The 13758-nt window shown below is 66.5% G+C and overlaps 1 protein-coding gene across 1 annotated transcript in view; it reads left to right on the top strand.

Moving 5' to 3' along the window:
- Positions 1-13177, top strand: part of HCN2 (hyperpolarization activated cyclic nucleotide gated potassium and sodium channel 2) — a gene marked incomplete at its 5' end in the record, with an annotated part of 28875 nt that extends 15698 nt beyond the window's left edge. The window contains 8 exons of the mRNA XM_035308673.1: positions 1-350; positions 5646-6069; positions 8232-8393; positions 9528-9746; positions 10019-10165; positions 10446-10686; positions 10871-11035; positions 11331-13177. The exon at positions 1-350 is cut by the window's left edge and continues 2 nt beyond it. Coding sequence (XP_035164564.1) covers positions 1-350; positions 5646-6069; positions 8232-8393; positions 9528-9746; positions 10019-10165; positions 10446-10686; positions 10871-11035; positions 11331-12262 — 2640 coding nt within the window. The remainder of the gene's footprint in view (positions 351-5645; positions 6070-8231; positions 8394-9527; positions 9747-10018; positions 10166-10445; positions 10687-10870; positions 11036-11330) is intronic.
- Positions 13178-13758: the final 581 nt, after the last annotated feature.

The raw sequence follows: 13758 nt of genomic DNA on the forward strand, positions 1-13758 counted from the left end.
GGGTCCCCGAACGGCGAGTGCCGCCGCGGGGAGCCGCCGCGCAGCCCCGGCGCGGAGCCGCCCCGCGAGCCCAAGGTCTCCTTCTCCTGCGGCGGCGGCGGCGGCGGCGGCGGCGGCGGCGGCAGCGCATCCCCTGGCGGGGCCAAGGCGGCCGAGGAGGGCGACGATGCGGGCGAGGAGGCCCGCGGGAGCCAGGCCAGCTTCATGCAGCGGCAGTTCGGGGCCATGCTCCAGCCCGGCGTCAACAAGTTCTCGCTGCGGATGTTCGGCTCCCAGAAGGCGGTGGAGCGGGAGCAGGAGCGCGTCAAGTCGGCGGGGGCCTGGATCATCCACCCCTACAGCGACTTCAGGTGCGAGCCGCGCCGGGGGCGCCCGCACCGCGCCCGGGCTCCGCAGGGCCCCCGGGGCTCCGGGGCTGCGCCCCCCGGGGCAGCGCCGCCGGCCCCGAGCATCCCCGGCCCCTGCGAGGACTGCGCGGTCCGGGGGGGCTCCGGCGGTGGCGGGGAGGGGGCGAGCGGGGCCCGCGGCCGGGGCAGGGCCGAGCCGTGCCCTGGAGAGGGCACCTTGAGCCGCGCTGGAGGTGGAAAGCGCAGCCCGCGTGTGTGCAGGGAGGGGCTGGTGGCTGGGCACCCCCCTCCCCGGCGCAGTGATCCAGGGGTGCCGGGAGCCTGCTGCTCAACAAGCGGGGTGCTCGGCCAAGGGCATCCCCATGTCCTTCCCAGGGCCTCAGAACAGCTCGTCCCAGCGAGGATGCTCTGGAGACTCCCACCAGGCTTTGGGCCCTAAATCTGTCACGGGGGAAGGAGTCACGCTTGCCCCTGGGGTCCCATGGCCCCAAGGCCTGGGCTGGGAGACCTGCAGAGCTTTGCCAAGGTTCCCCTTCCCACCAGGAGGCCAGATCCCATCGTTAAGATTAAAGGAGTTTGAGGGATTTGTCTCGCTCCCCAGAGGACCAGGTCCCCAAGGTGCAGCCTTTGCGGCTGGGAGAAAGGTGCTGCAGCACCCCCTCCTTTCCGTCTCCCCCCTCTGAGCTCTGGGGAGAGATTGGTGGTGAATGGGTTGGGTGGGGGCTGTCAGGAGAGACGTACTGGGGGCAAGCAGCACAGCCCTTTTGGGGACTGGTGGCCGAGATCCTGCTGACATTGCTGGCAAGCCAGGCCATCAGGAGCCCATGGTCAGGAGCCCAAGGGACCTGGGAGCCCTTGGCCAGAGGCCGGGAGGCAGCAAGTGGCTCAGGCCCAAGTCATTCTGCCCCTCTGCTCGAGGGGGGCTTCACCCCCAAGCAGGAGAGCAGGTGCAGGGTGCGGGGGCTGCGGGTGAGCCCCCAGCCACGCAGAGGTCCCCAGGCAGAGGAGGAGGCTGCGGGTGGTGAGGCTCTGTGCTGGCCAGGCAGGCTTGGGGCAGGGACCAGCGCCTGCATCTCCAGCGTCCTGGCCTCGTGTGCGGCTCCTGTGCCGCTCTGGCATCTTCTGAGGCGTGTGGAGGAGCAGCTGGAGGCCTCCAGCCTCCTCTCCAGGGCTGACCTCGCACACAGGGCCCCTCACCCTTGCACCAGACGTTCCCGTTGGGAGCCCACACAGGTTTCTGCTCGTGTTCCCGGCTGGGGACCAGCTCTGCTGCAGGGCCAGGCTGTGAGTGGCGCCTGGCCTTAGCCAGGCACGAGGGCGTTACTGTTCCTGCGGGAGCTCCTCAGTCCCTGCTGTGGCAGCCAGCGCAGTGTCCCTGTGCCAGGAGGGTCCCCTGCCACCCGTGGGGTTCCTGGGGAGCTGGTGAGTGCCCTGCTCACCTCGCGTGGCCACAGGACCCTTGGGAGCAGCGTGGCGATGAGGCCCCGTGCTGACCGTATCGGGGTGAGAGCCTGCCTGGCTCCATGGCCAACGCGGAGCTGGCAGCGCCGCGGTGCTGCTGGAGCACGGGGCCTCCCTGCAGGCGACCTTGGGGGGGTCACCCTGTCCCGCTGCGGCTCCGTCCCCTCCTGGAGCCTCTGCCACGACTCCAAACCCATGGGAGAAGAGCCGCTGCCCATGCTGTGATGCTGCAAGTGGCGTAGAAGAGTTCCCTGCTCAGCGGGGAGGAGCTGCGAGGAGAACCAATGCATTAGCCCAGTCTACAAATGTGGAAATAAACAAGATCAGCTCAACGTAGGGCTGGGAGCCCAGCAGCGAGGAGTCCACTCCACTCATGCATGTTTAGGACATGTGTCTGTGTATTTCACATTATTCCTGCCTTAAAAAAATACATAATTTATCTAGTAATGCTAATGGATATGACCCCATCCGCGTTTGCCCTGCAAAGCCCATTTTCCCATCTTAAGATAAAATCATTACCCATCTGCATATGTGACATCATTTCATAATAGGAGTCATTTAGAGATCCTGTCTCCTCCTGGATGCAGCACCGCAATTATTCATGTGAAATTCAGGGGCATGCTTGCTCCAGGAAGGAAAGTTGCAATTTCCATAAATATTGAGTTGTTAGGAAGCAGCATGGGTGGCTGTTTGAGATCCCAAGTTGCAAACCTGGTAAAAGAACCTTGCAAATTGTGGGCCGAAGTAGGCAACGTTGAGCAGAGCCTCCTCATTCTTGGGTGCTTCGTTCAGTCGCCTTCTCCATCTTCTCCACTGCTGGTCTGTAGTGAAGGGAGGAAAAAAAGGCAAGCATTGACTTCGCCGTTGTTTCTGCAGTCGTTTCTGCAGCTGGGGTAGCATTCCTGGAGCAGGGTTTGGAGCCAGGATCAGGCTTGTGTCTAGCCCGAGCTTTGCAGCGACTTTGGGCATGTCGCTGGTCCGGATCCCGTCCTCGCAGCCCTTTAGGGCTGTGCGGGGCCCGGTGCTGCTGCCCTGCGGGATATGAAGCCTCGCGCCCAAGGCCAGCACCCAGAGGGAGCGTGGTGGCTCATGCAGCGGGGCCAGGGCTTCCCAGGGAGGTGGGTGACGGGTTAGGGGTGCTGTGCTGCCGTGCTCTGTGCCTTCCCTTGCCACTGGAGACTTTCATAAGCCTGGAAGCAGGATCCAGCCCAGGAGGGAGGATCCAGCCCGGGAAGCAGGATCCAGCCCGGAGCTGCCGGCTGCATTAGTAATGCGAGCTGCAGGCAGCGGATGATTCAGTGGTGGTGGTGGTGCCGTGACGGCCAAGGGGCTGCCTGCCGCAGGCGAGCCCGGCCTCCCGCACCCGGCACCCGCAGCGCTGCAGCTGGGCGCTGCCGCGGGAGGTGGTCCCTGCCCCAGCGCGGGGCGAGGACACGTCCAGGGCAGGTGCAGGTCCTGGCTGCCGCCTTCCTCTTGGTGTAAAGCCGTGTCCGTGGCGCTGCTGCCGCCTGGGTGGCTGCCCTGGCTGCTTCGCGGCCCCGCAGAGCGGGTCCTGGGCTTGGCAGCCTGCCGTTGCTCCCGGTGGGGACGCTGTGAATGCCACCGCTCTGTGCCTGCTGATGAGCCCGCTGCTGCGGTTATCTCTGGTGACAGTGACGGGAACTGTGCGCCCACTCCGCGGGATTAATGTGGGGCACGCAGACCTGAGAGATGGCAAAAAGCCACAGCTTACTCATCAGGAAAAAAGGCTGGGGCTGTCTGTCCCAGGGTGATTTTACAGGTTTGTGTCCTTGACATTCTGCAAAGCCTGAAGCCCCAGCCCCAGGGACCCCACGGTGACAGGCTTCTGGGGAGAGCAGCGCCGCCGACTTGCCCCGGCTGCGTGGTTTGGGTGCGCGCGGGTGTTTGGCACCGCACCCGCTGCTGGGGCTGAACTTCTGCAGGTGGCTTCTTAACCCACTTCTGTGCGTGACCTCGTTTTTTTTAGGCTCTGAGTATTTCTTACAACTTCGCAAAGCCCGCCAGACCCCAGGGCACCCCGCTCAGCCCCAGCAGTGTCTTGGTTGACTGGATTAGGCTAACGGGGAGCGATGCATGGCAGAGGCGGACGGGTCGTCCCCAGGAGCCGCCAGAGCTCTGTGCTCAGGTGATGGGGCTGAGCAGGGATGTCCCCGGTGTCCTGCCTGGGCACTGCTGCCCGGAGGGGTCCGAGGGTCTCCCTGCCCTCCCCTGCTGCTGGGGATGGGGCAGGCCTGGGCTCTGCCATGGCTCCGCAGCCGCCCGGCTGGGGCTGTTGTGCCAGGTCTGCGGTGAGCTGCGCAGGGGGACAGCGGCCGTCCCCGCTCTGAGGCCTTCAGCATCTCCTGTCACCATCGCTGTGGTTCAACTAGGTCAGAAGTAAGGGGGGGCAAGGATCCTAATTAATTTGTTTTCGGATATTTTTAGCAGCCTGGACTGGATCTTTTCTTCCGTGCACGCGCTGCCCTCCAAGGAACAAAGTGCGGGCGTCGCAGCTGGGCCTCCTAAGAGACTGCCCGAGGATCAGCCCCGTTTGTGTGTGCTGGGGGGCGATGGGGGCCGCGTCGTCTCCTTCGGTCCTCCAGGTCCTGCCCCGGCCCCGTGGGGTTGTGCAGGCTCCTGAGGCGGTGCAGGGCTGTGCCCGGCTGGCGCGGTCGCTCGGTCTCTGTTCCTCACGGCTTGGCGCGGCCGATGCCCCCCTGGGGCTTGCTTGGTGCGGGGGGGCCTTGGCACGAGCCGTGGGGGGGGGGGGCTTGCAGCCGGCCCTGTGGCACCTCGGGGTCCTGCCCGGGGGTCCAGGGGGCATTCGGTGCCCCCCACCTGCCCTCTGCCCCCAGGGGAGCGTGGTGCTGAGCCGTGCCGTGCCCTCCCCGGCTGGCAGCTTGCGGAGGGCACCCAGGAGCCGGCCCCACGTGACGTCATGCCTGTGCAGCAGTGACATCACTCGCGGTTGCCATGGCAGCGGCTCACTCGCGTCGGTGTCATTGGAGGAAGGGCAGGGGCCGGGGGCAGGGGTGCCCCGGGGGGCTGTGCCCGGGGCTGTGCCCGGGGCTGTGGGGGGCTCGGGGGGCTCCGTGCCCGCCCCGTGCCCGGCCCCCCCCGGTCCTGCCGTGACCTTGCCGGTGCTCGGGAAGGTCGCGGTGCAGACGTGCGGCGGAGGCTCCCGGCCGTGCCCCCCCCGGCTGTGCCCCCCGGAGCCCCCCCGGCTGCGGGCGGCGCTGGCTCCAGCTGCAGTTGTATGTGCTCGGCCGCTCCCGCAGCCCGCCCCGGGCCGGGCTCTGTCGTGTCCCCCCCGTGCAGGGTCCCCCCCCGGAGGTGCTGGCACAGAGCCGGCCCGGCTCACCCGCACACTGCCCCAGGGTGGGGGGGTCGGGGGTCTCCAGCCGCCTTCCCCCCCCCTCCCGCAGCAGCTCCCTGGCCAGGGGTCTCCCCACCAGCGCCCGGCTTTGTCTCCCCCCCTCGCTCCAGGGCCTGTCGGGGTCTTGGTGCTGCCGCAGGCTGACCACCAGCCAAATGAGCACAGCACCAAGAGCCCCCTGCAGCCCCGGGCCTCATCCTGCGCCCGCACAGCCCTACCTGGATGCGGCCCCGCAGGATCAGTCGCAGGGCTGTGCTCCCTGGGGCGAGCAGAGGGGTGACACCGGGGTGGCCCGTCCCCTAGGGCACAGCAGTGACACGGGTCCTGCCACCCGTCACGGCTCTGGTGGCCGGACGGGGCCACGCGTGGATGTGGCCGTGCCTGGGAGGGGCGTCGGGCCGTGCTGCAGCCACAGGTCCCGTGGGGGCCGCGGGATGCCAGCCTCCTCCGTCCTCCCCCAGGTTTTACTGGGACTTCACAATGCTGCTCTTCATGGTGGGCAACCTGATCATCATTCCTGTGGGCATCACCTTCTTCAAGGAGGAGACCACGGCGCCCTGGATCGTGTTCAACGTGGTCTCCGACACATTCTTCCTGATGGACCTGGTGCTGAACTTCCGGACGGGGATCGTCATTGAGGACAACACGGAGATCATCCTGGACCCCGAGAGGATCAAGAAGAAGTACCTAAAGACCTGGTTTGTGGTGGACTTTGTCTCCTCCATCCCTGTGGACTACGTCTTCCTCATCGTGGAGAAGGGCATAGACTCGGAGGTGTACAAGACAGCCCGTGCCCTCCGCATCGTTCGCTTCACCAAGATCCTCAGCCTGCTGCGGCTCCTCCGCCTCTCCCGCCTCATCCGCTACATCCACCAGTGGGAGGAGGTAAGGGGCTGCGCGGTGCCGGGCAGGGGGCTTGGGGAGCCCAAACCCTCAGCGGGACGTCTGCGGCATCGTCCCTGGGATGGAGAATGGGAGTGGTCCCATGAGGGTCCGGGGCTGCCCTGGAGCTTGGGGGGCGGACGGGGACATGGGGCCAACAGCTGGCGGCGTCCTCCCGTGTCCCCGCTGTGACACCGGGACGTGGGCACGCTCTGAGTCCGCTGCAGCACCGAGCTCGTTGGGGCCGCTGAGCGCCGCCGCTGAGCCGTGCCCTGTGAGTACACGTGTGGGCATGCGTGTGTGTGTCTGTGTGTCCGTGGGGACACGCCATGGGTGACAACACCCCATGCTGGCAGGTGGCTCACCCCGTGCCCACCAGCAGCTCAGCGGCATCCTGCTGCACCCCACCTGTGGCCGGGGGGCTCCTTCCCACTGCCCCCTCCCCACCGGGGCCCCAGGGGGCTGCAGGCGCCGCAGCAGCCGCCGGCCTCGCGGCAGGGCGGGAGGCAGGACGCTGCGGGGGCTGCAGGGGCTGCAGGGGCTCTGCCTTTGTGCCTGGATGCAGCGTGCTCAGCTTTGCCGTGTGGCTGCGGCGCGTGGGCTGCAGCCTGTGACAGCCCCGATGGATGCAGCCGTGCAGGTGCTCGCTGCAGCACGGCGCCAGCTCTGTGTGAGTGCCTGGAGGGGGGGGAGCTGCCTTCGCGCCCTCCTCTGCCTCGCTCGTCCCCAGGCCCCACATCCCAGCCTGCTGCACCCTCCCCAATGGCTGGGCTCTGCTGCCAGCACCTCCTGCAAGCCCCGTGTCCCAGTGTCCCCCCCAGCAGCCCTCCCGGCCCCGTGCCCGGCGGGGCTCCTGCGCTTCGCACTTTCCACTTCCAGAGGGGGTCACCAGGGAGAGCTTTGGGGCAGAGCTAAACGGGTGCATGGCCAGGCCGATCATCCTGGCAATGGCATCTGCTTGCAGGGGTTGCTTTCGGGGCTGGGTCCTGCCCACCCCACGTGCCCTGGCTGGGATGAGCAGCCCCAGACCCCAGGGCTGGGTGCAGAGGCTGCTGTGACTTTGCTGTGCCCTTGTCCTGCCTTTGTGCCCTTGCTGTGCCCTTGCTGTGCCGGCTGCTCTGTGTGATGCTGTGGGGCTCCAGCCTTTTAGCTGCAGCAGGAGGAAGACTGGGGGGTATTTAATTTTACTTCTTTTTTGCTTCTTGAATTCAACTTTTTTTTTTTTTTAAAAAAAAAAGTTTAAAGGAGAAGGGACAAGTCCTAAGACTTTTTCCCTTTCCCCCACTGTGTTCACCCAGGGGTGAGAGGCACCGAGACACGCAAGGCTGTGACCGGGAGGCTCGGGGCAGTGGGGGCACGCAGGGCAAGGAGCAGCCGCCTGCAAGGGCCGGATCCCCCTGCACCCGTGGTCACAGCTCCTCCTGCAACCGCCCTGGCCGGGGGCTCTGCCAGGGGCACCTTGGGCCATCTCTGTCGAAGCTCCTCGTGCTGAGCCCAGGGATGGCCCCGCTCCTTCCTGCCCCGGGGCCAGGAGCCCTCGGCTCTCGCTGAGCGCCGCGAGCCGCCTTATCCTGATCAAAGCCCGCAGCCACCCGCGCTTCCCGGTGCTGTGGCTCGCAGGCACCCCGCGGCTATAAATAGGCAGCAGGAGCGCGGCTGCCTTGGGGAGGACGGGGCTGTTAATGGCTGTTTTGGCCGAGGCCGTGCAGGTTGAGCCCCGTGCCGCAGGGTGCGGGCGGTGTTCTGCCTCGCAGCCCTGCTCTGTGCCCGACTCCATCGGTTTCAGGGCAGCCAGGGCTGTGCTGCCGGGGGCTCAGCCCCCACGGGCATTTGTGGCTGCATCCTGCACCCAGCTAACGACGTGCTGTGAGCAGGGGCTGGGGCTGGGGCTGGGGCTGGCTGTTTGGGGCTGTTCGGGGCTGGACCCGCAACAGGCTCATGCTGGAGGCAGCCACTTGTGGGTGACAACGGGGTTGGTCACACTTCGTTCATCCAGGGACATCTGCGAGGGGGCAGCGGGCCTGGGCACTGGCAGGGTGGAAGCTGCTGGGGGGTGGGAGGGCAACCCCCCCCGCTCCACAGCGGGGCCAGGCAGCGGCTGAGGCTGGCCAGGACGGTCCCGGTCCCGCACTCACGCGGCCACCTTCGTGCCCCGGCCCCTGCAGATTTTCCACATGACTTACGACCTGGCGAGCGCTGTGATGAGGATCATCAACCTCATCGGCATGATGCTGCTGCTGTGCCACTGGGATGGCTGCCTCCAGTTCCTCGTGCCCATGCTGCAGGATTTCCCCCAGAACTGCTGGGTCTCCATCAACGGGATGGTGGTGAGTGCTGGCCCCCTGCCGTGCCCCCTCCCCTGGCTGCTCCCCGTCCCGGGGGGCACGGTGCGCCCTGCTCCGGGCAGCACTGGGGATGCAGACAGCCCCGCAAACCATCCCTGCAGTTCAGTAGGGATGAAGGCGCAAGGCAGGGATTGCGTTAAGGAAATCCCATCCCAGTTTCAGACAAATCCACCCCCCCCGTCCTGTGCCCCTGGCAGCCTGGTGGTTTCTGGGTGCTGCCCTCCCCGTGGGGCCACCCAGCTCCTGGGGGTCTGGGCCCAGGGATACGCTCGCCCCAGGACCACTCACCCTGGCAGAGCGACGGCTCTCAGAACGTGGGGAGGGATCGATCGCTGGCAGGAGGAAGATGCTGATGTGGCTCTGCCCCTGTCCCCTGCCTCCATCCCCTTCTCATTAGCAACAAAGCTGCTATTAATAAATAATGGGACACATTGCTAATTGCTCCCTGCAATCTCAGCCCTGGTACAGGCTCATCTTCCTCCTGCTCTTTCCATTCATCCTTTCCGTTCTGCTGGATTTCCGTGCCTGTGCTATTTTCCCTCCCTGCCTGCCTTCCTGCCTTCCCTCTGCTCCCCGCCTCACGCTCCTCTTCCCCGCCACGTCTATTCTCGAGGGGAACCGAGGCTTTGTGCGCGGCCAGCCCTGCAGCCCCCCGCCCGTCCCATCCCCAGCTGGGCAGGGGGCCCCCAGGCAGTGCTGCGAGAATGCAGCTGCCAGGCCCTCGGGGCTTGGGCCCTGCACGGGGCTTCGCAGGGGCTCGCTGCGTGTTTGTAGAGCAGCGTAAAACATGCAGAACGGCTGGTGAGCTAAAGCGAAGCCAGGCAGGACAGCGAGGTGCAGAAACCCTCCAGTCTGGTGGATGCTGTGAAGGGAGCAGAGCGCGGCGGGACCGCTGCCAACCCAGCCGGTGCCTGGTGTTTGGATTTGTTTGGATCTCACCTGCACGGTGAGACTGTCAGGAAAAAAACAAACAAAAATCATATTGCTTAGCGCTGCTGGGAGCTGCAAGCAGAGAACTGAGCCAGGGCCGCGCGTTGTACCCACGTGTGCGAGTACTCACAGCCGCACGCAGCTGCGCGCCCACGGGGCTGACTGCTGCGCTCTCCGGCGCTGCAGAACGACTCCTGGAGCGAGCTGTACTCCTTCGCCCTCTTCAAGTCGATGAGCCACATGCTCTGCATCGGCTACGGGAAGCAGGCGCCCGAGAGCATGACGGACATCTGGCTGACGATGCTGAGCATGATCGTGGGGGCCACCTGCTACGCCATGTTCATCGGCCACGCCACGGCCCTCATCCAGTCGCTGGACTCCTCCCGGCGCCAGTACCAGGAGAAGGTAGGGCTGGGTGGGACTGGGCAGGACTGGCACCACGGTTCCTGTCCTGTGCCCGTCTGGTGCAGCCCTCCCGGTGCGTGGGTGCCTGCAGGCGCAGCTGAGCGGGGCGAGGGCTCCGTGTGCAGCCAGGGCTGGTGCCAGGGCTGGGGCCGGGGCTGGGGCCGGGGCTGGGGCCGGGGCTGCTCTGCCTGCTGTGGACGGGGCGGTGGGGCCGGACCCAGCAGCTCAGGACCCCGACCCAGCTGACGCTGCCACCCTCCCTGTCCACGCAGTACAAGCAGGTGGAGCAGTACATGTCCTTCCACAAGCTGCCCGCCGACTTCCGCCAGAAGATCCACGATTACTACGAGCATCGCTACCAGGGCAAGATGTTCGACGAGGACAGCATCCTGGGGGAGCTCAACGAGCCCCTGCGTGAGGTATGGTCCTGGGGGCTGGAGGGTGGCAGCTGGGAGGAAGGGGCCCCTGCTCTGACCCCCCTGTGGTCAGGGACCCCCTGCTCCCAGCCATGAGGGGGGGCTGCAGGTCCCAGCACTCCCAGGACATGCGCACACCTCTGGCTCTGGCTTTGCAGATCCAAGTGCGGCTGAGTCCTTGCACAATTGTGTCTGTGTGTGCTGACACCTCTGCGTGCGTGAGCCAGGCTCCAGGGACTGTGTCCCACCTCCCCACCTGCTTCCTCCCCTCCTTGCCCTGCAGGAAATCGTGAACTTCAACTGCCGCAAGCTGGTGGCCTCAATGCCGCTGTTTGCCAACGCGGACCCCAACTTTGTCACAGCGATGCTCACCAAGCTGAAGTTTGAGGTGTTTCAGCCAGGCGACTACATCATCCGCGAGGGCACCATCGGCAAGAAGATGTACTTCATCCAGCACGGCGTGGTCAGCATCCTCACCAAGGGCAACAAGGAGATGAAACTCTCCGACGGCTCCTACTTTGGAGGTGAGCTCCTGGGGGTCCTGAGCCTGGCTCCCCTTCCAGGGTCTGTGGGAGGCACCTGGATGCGCATGCTGTCCTGGGATCCCCTGGGATCGGTGCTCTTGCCCTTTGCCCCTGCCCCCTGCCCCGTTTCCAGTTCTTGCTGGCGGGGTTTTGGCTTTGGCACCATTGTACCTCCCCTCCCCAGAAATCTGCCTGCTGACCCGCGGCCGGCGCACAGCCAGCGTCCGGGCAGACACCTACTGCCGCCTCTACTCGCTCTCTGTGGACAACTTCAATGAGGTGCTGGAGGAGTACCCCATGATGAGACGGGCCTTCGAGACCGTGGCCATCGACCGCCTCGACCGCATTGGTAGGGCTCTGGGGGCTGCGGGGTCATGGGGACCCTCCTGCTGGCACATCCTGCTGCGCCGTCCCTCGGCACTGCCTGTCCCTGTGCCCCTGGGGGGCGAATGCCCAAAGGGCTGCGATGGGAACTCCTGGGGGCAGGGACCCTGTGGGGTGCTTGGATCGGGGGGTGGCAGTGTGTGGAGGTGGCCCCGGGGATGGGTGGTGAGGGGCCAGGACAGCCCTTGCTGGGGCTGAGGGCCTGGCACAGCACCAGCACTGGGGCTCATCGCTCTCTCCACCCGTCCCTCTTCCTGCAGGGAAGAAGAACTCGATCCTGCTTCACAAAGTGCAGCACGACCTCAACTCAGGCGTCTTCAACAATCAGGAGAACGAGATCATCCAGGAGATCGTCAAGTACGACCGGGAGATGGTGCAGCAGGCGGAGCTGCAGCAGCACACAGCCATGTACAGCCCGGTGCAGCCCCAGGTCACCTCTGCCATCGCCACCCTCCAGCAAGCTGTGGCCATGAGCTTCTGCCCCCAGATGGCCAGCCCGCTGGTGGGCTCCATGGCGCTGGGCTCGCCCCGCATGATGCGCCGCTTGCAGTACGCCCAGGCCGTGCCCAGCCCCTTTGCTGTCTCCCCGGTGCTGCTGCAGCAGAGCCCCCCGCAGCAGCCGCAGCCCCCCACACCCCACGCCAACCCGTCGCCCTCGCAGGACCAGGCGCCGCCAACCGCCCTGCCCGCCTCCACCAGCGCCCTCGCCGCCGCCAGCCCGCCGTCCCAAAGCCCGCTGGCCAGCCGGACGTTCGCCTACGGAGGTGCCAAGGGGCAGCTGGGCTCCCAGCTCTCCCTGAGCCAGCAGCAGGCGCCCGGCTCGCCCCCGCGGCTGGCCGTCCACAAAAGCACACAGGCGCTGCACACCAGCAGCCTCAGCCAGGATTCGCGGCCCCTGTCGGCTTCGCAGCCCTCCCTGCCCCACGGGCTGGCGGCCGGCAGCACCCAGAGCCCCCCGGCCTCGGCGCGCGAGTCCTGCGCTTCCATCGGCGGGGGCCCGGCCGCTGCCTCGCCGGGCTCGGCGCCCCCCGCCGGGCTGCGGGGCCCGGCTTCCTCGCGGGGGGCCCTGTCCCACCCGGTGCCCGCGGGGCCACCCGCTTTGCAGCAGGACTCGGGGGCGGCCCGCAAGGATTCGGTGGGCAGCACGCCCGACACGGACCCGGCCAAATCCAGGCTGTCTTCCAACTTGTGACCTCCGCACTGCGCCAGCCACCAGGCGGGCATGGGGACGAGTGTGCCGGGGGGCTGCGGTGTGGGCAGCCAGCCCTGTGTCTGCTGCTCCCAGCCTGCACATCCCCACCGAGGCATCCATGCCAGGGGCACCTCCGCCCCCCTCAGCCACCTCCAGCCCCGCTCCCCAGCTTCCTCCCACTTGGGGTGGGGGGCTTGGGGGCTCTGTCACCGCCAACCAAAGTCTGGCCCCGTCTCCTGCTCCCTGCAGGGATGCCCCACTGCCCCTGGCTGCCCCATAGAAGCCACAGCTGCATCGTCCCCTGTGATCAATGCTGTATATGATATCTATGACCTGAATACAAACCTGTATGTGTGCATCCGCAGGACACCTCCCTGGGGGCTTAGGCACGCTGGCCAGCCCCAGCGCCGCCGCGTGTCCCTGCCTCCCCTCCCACAGAGCGATGGCGAGGGGTGATGGTCGAGGACTGGAGGTAAGTTGTGGGGTCTGCAGGACTGCGAGACCCCGTGCACACACCAGCCCCCGGTGCCAGCCCAGTGCTGGGGCTGGAGGCGAGCTCAGCCACACTCCCTGCTGCTGGAGCTGGGGGAGCCGAGCCCTGGGGTGCCCCAGGGGCAGTCGCTGGTGAGGCAGCACTGGGCTCCCCTGGCTGGCAGGCTGGGGAAGGCGCACACTGCGTCTAACGGTGTGCCCGTGTGTACATGTGCACCGAGGGATGTAGGTGCGAGTGCGGCTGCACGTGTGCACAGCCTGGCACGCTGGAGCCTTCCACATTGAATGTATGCAGTGCCCCCCGAGCGAGGGGCCACACGCCCCCCTGCAGCAGCAGAGCCAGGGGGACAGGGCCCCGCTCCCAGCGCCCACCTTGCCATCCAGCCCATCCTGTGCAATAAACGTCAGCACCTGACAGAGCTACGCACGACTCCGTCTCTGCTTCTCCTTCGCCACCGCCCCTGCCTGCCGCGGCTCCGGCTGTTCCTGGCCGTGCTCCCGGAGCTCGGGCCCTGCCAGCAGGCACAGCCCCAGGCTGGGCTGCAGGAGGCAGGTTTGTCCTTTAAAGAGCTGCTGCCCCGCCAGCAGAGCACCACAGCCAAAAAGCTTCCTCCCAGAACCCTTCCCCTCCTTCCAGCCCTGGCTGGACCCTAAGGGGCTGCAGTGGGCGCACACCCCCCGGCAGCAGTTGCTGCAGGAGCTGGGCCACAAAGACCCAGCGCCAAGGGAGGAGGGTGGGGGTGGAAGGCCAGAGGAGGCTCCTGGCTAAAACTGCAAGGAGCCGTTGCAAGCAACCCTGGGTGGAGGCCGGCTCCCACTCCAGCTTCACCACTGTGCCAGCTCCAACAAACACTGCAGGAAAGTTTGGCATCCTTGGCTGCTGCAAAGCAGCTACCAGGGTGCAACACCCCCCCAGATACCTGAACCCCCACCAGGCAGCATCATGACAGCAGAAGGACCAGGAGGGGAGAGCCCAGGCAGCCCTCAGCCTTCAAGCAAAGATG

Source organism: Oxyura jamaicensis, chromosome 28 (genome assembly GCF_011077185.1).
Source record: "Oxyura jamaicensis isolate SHBP4307 breed ruddy duck chromosome 28, BPBGC_Ojam_1.0, whole genome shotgun sequence".
Taxonomy (NCBI): domain Eukaryota; kingdom Metazoa; phylum Chordata; class Aves; order Anseriformes; family Anatidae; genus Oxyura; species Oxyura jamaicensis.